The sequence below is a fragment of the Nuphar pumila genome, chromosome 17 (assembly GCF_984573655.1).
Source record: "Nuphar pumila chromosome 17, dmNupPumi1.hap1.1, whole genome shotgun sequence".
Taxonomy (NCBI): Eukaryota; Viridiplantae; Streptophyta; class Magnoliopsida; order Nymphaeales; family Nymphaeaceae; genus Nuphar; species Nuphar pumila.
The window spans coordinates 82,938,939-82,948,192 of record NC_143265.1 but is presented as its reverse complement, the minus strand read 5'-3'; the positions used below and the strand labels follow the sequence as shown (position 1 = coordinate 82,948,192).

The window sequence follows — 9,254 nt, the reverse complement described above, 5'->3', positions numbered from 1 at the left end:
CTAGATTACCTCCGACCTTAGAATGCAAGTGATCAAACGGACCTTTATCGTGAGAAACAGGATACATGGTTGTCGAGTTTACCACCCTACTTACAACTTCCAAATCCTCGTATGTCTCTCATATGCATTGATATCCGACTGATCGAGTCGAACTTGATCGAACGGGGAAAACTCAGAGGGTTTGAAGCCGTTTTATGAATTTTACGAGACCCCGTACCAAATCTGCCATCGATTCCCGTTGCTACCTTCTTCTCCGCTCTCTCCTTGGGACGTCAACCATCGTCACACCCCAACAATCGCCCACCCACAGAACCAACCATGCCGATCGCTACGAGCAGATCTTGGACGAGTGCACGTCCAGGAGGGAAATCGAGCAAACCCACTCACAGATTCTCGTTAGCCATCTTGCTCCCAGCGTGTCCATAGCGATCAAGCTCGTCAGAGCGTACGCTCGGGCTGGGTTTGTTGCCCATGCGCGCAGAGTGTTCGACGAAATGCCTGAACGCAACGTGGTCTTGTGCAATGTTATGATCAGAGGGTACTGCAATAACCAACTGTATGCGGACGCCGTCTATGTGTATCTCGAAATTCAGAGGTGTGGTGTGAGCCCTGATAAATATACTTTGCCTTGTGTTTTCAAGGCTTGCTCTGGCCTGGGGAGTCTGCGGCTGGGTCTGCAGTTTCACGGCGTGCTCGTGAAACGCGGGTTGGATTCAAATCTATTTGTTGGGAATGCATTGCTGGCTATGTATGCGAAATGCGAGGATTTGGTAGGTGCCCGCCTGGTGTTTAATGAAATGCCTCACCGGGATGTTGTCTCTTGGAATTCGATGGTTGCTGGGTATGCACAGAATGGTCGTTTCGACAAAGCGTTGGAGTTCTGCAGGGAGATGGAGTTGCAGAAGATGACGCCTGATGCAGGTACTATGGCGAGCATTCTGCCGGCACTGGTTCAGGCAAACTCAGAGAACGTTCAACTTATACGGGAAATGTTTGATAAAATGCCTCACAGGGGTTTGATCTCGTGGAATGCTATGATTGCCATCTATGTGAACAATGGCATGGCGAGCGAGGCATTGGATTTGTTCTCGAAGATGGAAGGAGAAGGTGTGCTGCCTGATGCAGTTACGCTAGCGACTGTGCTTCCAGCTTGTGGAGATCTTTCAGCTTTAGAGCAGGGAAGGCGTATCCATGAATACGTTCTGAGAAACAGAATTGGCCCCAACTTATTCCTAGATAATGCTTTGGTTGATATGTATGCTAAATGTGGGAGTCTATCATCTGCCAGGGAAGTTTTCGATGGCATGATTGGGCGTGACGTTGTCTCTTGGACCGCAATGGTATCTGCGTATGGTATGCATGGCCAGGGCCGTGATGCGGTAAATATTTTCTCGAGGATGCTGCAATCTGGCGTTAAACCAGACCAAATTGCTTTTGTTTCTGTTCTATCAGCCTGTAGCCATGCAGGCTTGCTGAATGAGGGGCGCTGCTACTTCGATAGCATGACTCGCGAATACCAAATAGTTCCTATTATTGAGCACTACGCATGCATGGTTGATCTTCTTGGGCGTGCTGGGCAACTTGATGAAGCATATGACTTCATTAAACAGATGCCCATAGAGCCCAACGAAAGGGTATGGGGTGCCCTTCTGGGTGCTTGCAGGGTGTACTCAAATATGTCACTTGGGGTGGTTACAGCTGATCATTTGTTCAAGTTAGTCCCGGAGCAGGCTGGGTATCATGTTTTACTATCAAACATGTATGCATCAGCTGGGAGATGGGATGATGTTTCAGCGGTGAGGAGTCTCATGAAAGGAAGAGGCATCAAGAAGTTGCCTGGATTTAGCAGTGCTGAGCTGGACAACAGAATGCATTCCTTCTTTGTTGGTGATACTTCTCATCCACAGACAATGAAGATATACGCAAAACTGGAGGAATTGATGGGGCTGATGAAGGAGACTGGATATGTTGCTGATATCGATTTTGCGCTTCATGATATTGAGGAGGAGGAGAAAGAAAATCACCTGTCTGTTCACAGTGAGAAGTTGGCGATTGCTTTCCTCCTTATAAACACTGAGCCTGGGACCCCAATTAGAGTAACTAAGAACCTCCGTGTTTGCGGTGATTGCCACCATGCTGCGAAGTTCATCTCTAAGATCACAAATCGCAAGATTATCCTCAGGGATACAAATCGGTTTCATCATTTTGAAGATGGGGCATGTTCTTGCCACGACTATTGGTGAATAGGGGATGATAGATTTTAATGATTTGGCTGGCAAGGGATGTCACAAACGTTCCCCAGATGGAGTTACAGGGTGGTGAAACTGATAGCACCTACCTGCCTCACAGCCCAAGAGAATTTATGCGAGGGGAAAGATTATTGTTTCCTCGTAGCGGGGAGTTGGTGCTTGTGCTCATGCTCTTAGGGCGCGTTTGGGGCCCCATATTTTGGATGAACTTCTATCAGTTCCTGGGATGACACAGTTTAGAAGTTCGGATAGAGAAGTGAAAGGACTTTCAAACATTAATGGTGTGTTTGGCGCATTAGTCAAGGTCTCCTAAAGCACTGTTTTTGTAGTAAAGGACCAGCTTAGCCCCGGCCTTCTAAAATGAGTCGGGATTGGGTAGGTTATAGGTTAAACCTACCTAGCCCAACCTGAACCCAACTGGAGGTGGGTCCAGTTTGGTCATGGGTCGGACCAATCTGAACCCAACTCGAGGTGGGTCGAGTCTGGTGATGAGTCGGGCCAACCTTTGGATTTTGTGTTTTCAACACAAGAACATGACTTTTTGAGGGGTGAAATTTTGGCACATTGTGGACTGTTGACTTACATGGTAAACATAACCAAAAACAGGTTTTGGATCAGGTTATTAGGATGTGTAAGAAAACTTTTTCAAGACTACCATTAGGCTTTGGTGCCCAAATTTTCTTGTTTCTCAATCACAGTTCTCATCTTGTGCAAGATAACTATTAGATTTTAGTGCCCGTTTTTTCTTGTTTATTAGTAACAATGCATCCCAAATTACGAGGCTCACATGAAATCAGCAACCAGAAACTGTATATGATAACATGAATAAACATAGAGAGTTTATTATTTGGAACTTCCACATTTCATAATTCAACAAGCATCCAATTGGAATCAAGTACAGGGATTATCACATCGATGTTTCAACCTTTTAATATGCTCAAAATAATGGTGTCCGGTGAACGATCCTTATGGTTGCTAACAAAGCCGTTTTGGTTGTACAAAATTTTTTTGCTATAATATTCTTGTCACGGGCTTATTTATTTCAATAAGTCATTGTGGCACAACTGTTTTTCTTTACCGTCACAAGCCTTCTTATCGCTCTGCCATGGGCATACTTTGTAAACCCGTGATGTGCCAAGCTGCTCAAGTTGTTCATCCTAACGGCCAAAGGCCGCATACCAGCATCTTTTCATGTGATGAATAATTTTCATTGGCCCTCTGCACCACCCCGTGCGCAGCCGCCTAGCGGGGGCTGATCAAGCATATTTTCAAATGTGCATTCCATTTTGTCCATGCCGCTTAGTGCATAGACGTCTCATACCAACTATCACTTTTGAAAGAAGCACAAACTTTGCCTTAGCCTTGCGTGTCATGAAGCGTATTGTAGCTTCATGTGCATAACATAGTAAAACCTCGTCACTGAAGAAACAAGACCTTTCGACCCCCAGTCTGAAGACCACCATATCGAAGAGCACCATCGAGTCTCATTCGTCGACACTTAGGCATTCACTCACCTAGCCTCGAGTCACTATACCCGGTTAGAATCACCTAACGTGATCCCTTGATAAATTAGCTTTAACTCACATACACCCCCGTGCGTTCAACCGCTACGTGTGGAAAGATCTTGCAAGTTGAAAGGTCCTTAACCAAATCTCCAAAAGCAACATCCTCTGATCTGCTGGCACTGGTTACCGAATAACGCTCTACGTCTGTGCTGTCACACAACGATGCACTAACGACAATACTGATGCCTATCGTATGTCGTGCTACCATCGCACATCACCGATCAAGTGAACACATACTGCACGTTCTTACACTCGATGCATTTTTCACTCAATAGAGCTTCACACTGCATATGCCCTATTCCGAAAGATCAGCCCATGACAATTTCAATATATTATTTTAGTCAACATTGTTAGCATGTGAATGATCACAGACACCACCGGCTGAAATACTGGTTTAATGATGATTAACACATAACATATGTATGAATATATGTTTTCGGTTGTTTCCCCGTAATGAACCCTAAGTAGGCAAAAAACATGGATAAATTGACAGAAGCACCAATAAGAATGATAAGAGTAAACAAAATTGGCCATGATTCACCAAATCATATGATTTAAGACCCATAATCTTCACCTAAACACTACAGTAAGACCATAACATTCATCCTACAATAAATGATTGATCAAATTCAAGAAAAAATGCATAATAACTTATAAAACACCAAGAAAAATGAAAAAATGCAACAAGAAACCTAGATTAAGAACACTGATGCAAGACTTGTCCTCAACATCCAAACTATAGTACCATTAAGAACATCGATGCATGAATAAATACAACCATCCAACAATAAATAAATATCTAGCACCACACGAATGCATGAATAAAGACAACCATCCAACAGTGATATTCCATTGAAAAGAAAAAAAATAAAGATGCAAATGCAAATGCAAATGCAAATATACAAATATTTCTTACTAAAATAGAGACCTTTAATCCTATCTAATAATTTTATGTTTACACATAAGCCGATCAAGCTAAGATCAAGTCTTTAGCAACTTAAATCTCTGTGGTAGAAAGTCATGATTTTGTGAGAGAAAAGTTATATTGGGAACACCCACTATATAATCCAAAACATGTATAAATATTTTACAACTATGAAAACTCTAGCCTTCTAGAATAAAGAGTTCTTTGGATATAGTTGAACTACACTGAGGTTATAGGCTTATAACAAATAGGTTTCAATGTTTCATATAGATCTATGTAATGAGATCAACATATAGAGTTGCAAGTGTAGTGATATGTGTCTTTAAGGCTCTTACAGAACCTTAACTAAAATGCCACTTCCTTGAAAAATATAAAGGTTTTAAAAAAGAAGATGATTGATTCTCTTCTTAATAAGAGTAGGTTTAACTACCATCCCTACAGACAATTATAGCTGCAATATCAAGATTTTATTATAATCATGTGTAAAAAAAAAACAAATAATACGAGTGATAAAATCACCATGAATGGATGCTAGAACTAAAAATATTTGATCCAGAAATTGTTAGCAATAAGCATGACCCATCTTGCTAAAAAGCAGATGCACTTCGTGGTTGGATCTTTTATATATTTCACCCTTTCATCTTAATGATTTTTGTTCAAAGAAAATGAGAGTTCTCTATAAAGCAGGTGGCCCCATTTTTTAACTTGGTTTTTTATTTATGAAGCATTCAATCTGAACCTCTTCACTTTTCAAATGGGAATCATACTAGTAAGACAAAATAAGAATTGGGGAGTTCTACTATCAAAGAAGCAAATTCACATGCATAAGAAGAAGACAATGATGATGAGGACAATTATTTAAAAAAAACATAAAAAATGAGGACTTGGAATGATATACAAACCAAGTGAAACAACATAAAAATATTTGATCCAAAAGGAATGCAGTCTTACCTAGTTTGGCTCAGAAGAATAAAATCATATCAATTCATAACATACCATATCTTTCAGGCATTTCAATAAAAGTTTATGTGCAACTTCTCAATCTCCAAAAGTTCAACCATCAAGAAGAACGACATCCAAAACGTGCCTCCAAATTCTAAAGTTTATCCCAACCACCAACGATGACACCAAGGGATGCAACATCTCTTTTGATCATCGTTTAACAAAACTTGAATATCGAACAAAAAAAAATTCTCTCCCTTAAAACAATCTACAAAAATCCATGAAAATTCAAAGAAAAGAAAGAGAGTCTGAAGCTCACACAACCACCAGTGCGATTGCTCTAAAGAATGGTGTCGAATAGGGAGGGAGGGAGGAATCGACAAAAGTGACAAAGAAGTCTCTAGGTCGACCGTGACATAGCGATAAAATCCTAATGCCAGATATTTATATATGACATACTGTAAATAATAGAACTAGCTTGGATATTAATGTCTAAGCGCATCCTTCCTACGATAAAGAAAACACTCATCTCGTTCATTCCTATGGAAAGAAGTTTTTTTCTTCATAAAAAAAATTGCTTTTAAAATAAAAATTTTAGATGGTAAGTTTTATTTAAGGCTTCTAAACACCTTCCCATCTAGAAAATATGGGGCCCATGTCGTGGAAGACCTTCCTGAATTCAGGATGGGGTGCCAAATGTGCCCTTAAGCATGAATATTTGTTTTGAGCCTTCGTTGGGCTTTTGTTAAACATCACCTCTTGAGCAACACCATATGATTATTTCTTAAAAATGAAAGGGTTTTCTTTTCATTTCGTTGCATATATTGTCTGAGAAAAAGAGGTATGTTCAAGTAGAAAGGGTTCTCTTTTGATGTTGCCTTGCTCAGAATGCTATATGCAGGGTGATAGGTTGCAAGATTACTTATAGTTATATAACATGCTTATCATTTTAAAAGTGGTATGCAATCTTATGGTGGTTAGTGATGAATCAGAGGTTGGTAAAATTGATTTTAGCCACCAAACAATTTTCATATATGTTTTTTGAGATTGAATAATGTGGGTGAGCTTGAGGCAGATTGCATTAAGTTTTATTTTTTAGATGAAATAAGGGTTAGTAAAAATGAATACGGCCAACAAACAATTTTTATTTGTGCCTTTTGAGATGAGTAATGCAGATGAGCTAGAGGTAGATTACATTACAATTTTATTTTTTGACTTGATGGTGTCAATATGATTCTTTGCGTGGATGAAAGATATTCATTAGACTTTAACATATTGAGCTAGAAAATGGTTTTATTACAAATTTTATTTTTTCCTGTACCTCAGTTGAACAAGAGACATGTATATGTAATTGAAAGTATTTATTAAGCAAAAAAATGATGCTATTAATATAAGCATAAACACATAAGCATAACATATATGTCAACATCAAACACTTAAATTAAAACATACAAATGTTTGGTTGTTTGATGAATCATTAACCAAGAATTTTATCCATCCTCTGATACCAAAGTTGTCTTTATCAAAGACAATATTCTACAAAATATTATCTCTAAGCTCTGATACCAAAGTTGTAACACCCCAAAAATTTAATATCAGAATTTTTTTAAACATTAATTTTAATATATAATGATGTAACCTACCAATGGCTACACTCCAACCATACCAAGTACTAGATGATTTGTTTGATTGCAAGCGCAAGAGTATCTTAACCTCTTAATACCAGATCCAGTACGGAACTACCAAAGAAAAACCAATTTTACTACATTATATACTGAAAATTATTTTATAACACTGAAAACAGCGTTTTGTTTTTAAAAAAAATGTTAAGTGAGTTATTGGTATTCAAACACATCAACATTCGTCAATTTTAAACATTTATTAAGTAAATAAATGTTTATATAAATAGTCTTAATTTTAATAATCAAATCAATCCAAAATAAATGTTTCTGAGATTCAAAATTATTGGTTTACATGGCACCCCACAACATCTTGTATAATGGTATTATACTTGTATTTATAAAATATAGGAGTCAGACTACACTGACTCTTAGTGGGAAACACACTAAACATGTATGCATGTACGAAATTCAAGTGCACCTAATATCAAACATGATTCTAAATAATTCTATTGCACAAATAAATCGTAGGAAATTTAACTAAGCATGCATACACAATATTTTTATGCAATATGCCATAAAACAAGAATAGTGCTATGGTTATACATCTGAATTATTAGGGCATATTTTTGCACAAGTTTTCAAACATAAATGTGATCAAGTTTAAGGCTTTATGTTTATTTTTATTATCTTCATGCAGATAGTTGCAATATAATCATAGTCTCATAGGAGACTGCTCGGGTGTTTGTTATGCCATATATTTTAATTCTTCGAGTAACTTACTGAGACTGATCCATTAAGGGTGGTCCATGACCGAAAAAAATGCACCAACGGCCAAGATTTCGAGAATGCACCCTAAACACTTCTGCATAAGACATAAAACTACCACCTATGACTCATTGATAGTCCTGCCCCCCTAACTCTGAGAACTGATGACCCAAGTGAGATGTCATTGCTCTAAAATAATCACAAGACGGTCCAACCGAGTTTTGTACTACCTACCCTCTCCAAGGTAAACCTAAATCTAAATATGTTATTAAGTATTTTTAAAACAAGATTTTATACATTTTCATCACAGGTACCCACATAGCACTACAAAGCTCTAGAAGAACAAGTACCCCTCCAGAGTAACTTGTCATATTGTCCTCCAAGCATGAGCATCATATTACCCATCTTAGTAGTTACACAATTCATTAACTTAACAATTTCATGACCCATTTATTATGCTTAAGACCTTTAAAAATATTTGAGCATTTTGCTTGTAAAAACAATTCCAAATTATTATGTGTGCAGGTATGTAATTATAATCATAACTCGGTGCTCTCACATCACTTATATTGGGTTCTCAACAACCCCTTGCTCACTCAGGAGTGATCTCATATGCATGCATATTTTTTATGCCTTACGACACAATGATGTTACATGCCACAAATACTTTCATTCTTGCACCCATGGCATCATAGTGGTTTTTTTGAACCATAATTTCATTCAAAAATGTGTGCACATATCACTTCATGCCTTGTAATATATCATACATAAAATTATGCAACATGTTAAATTCATACTCTCAAGCACTAATTCAGTTCCTTGAACCATAAGTTCATACATGAGCATTCATGTGTGAAAGCATTTATTTACTGCCTAATAATACATAAGAATAATACATAAACTAACAAGATGCATACCATGATATCACATTGTATATCATAAACTCATGTTGTATATCACAATTCATTTAAGCATGTAAACACATGTATTTCATTTAGTCTTGTAACCGAAAAATTTCAGCATATGCATGATCACATGTTTATAATTGAATACATCAATATGAATCATACTTAGGAATGCACATTGTGCTCTAACCAATAATGTATTCATTTGGTTCAGTTATGTATATCATTCATATCCAACTGATTGACTTTTTGAACCATAACATTAATGTAAACATGAGTTT

The 9,254-nt window shown here is 37.9% G+C and overlaps 1 protein-coding gene across 1 annotated transcript; it reads left to right on the top strand.

The window, feature by feature from the left end:
* Nucleotides 1–194: 194 nt before the first annotated feature.
* LOC149812530 (Tetratricopeptide repeat (TPR)-like superfamily protein) lies at nucleotides 195–2,953 on the top strand. Its single transcript, XM_089993071.1, has one exon. It carries the CDS (start codon nucleotides 195–197, stop codon nucleotides 2,241–2,243), a length of 2,049 nt encoding a protein of 682 aa, XP_089849197.1. The 3' UTR covers nucleotides 2,244–2,953.
* The last annotated feature ends 6,301 nt before the right edge of the window (nucleotides 2,954–9,254 follow it).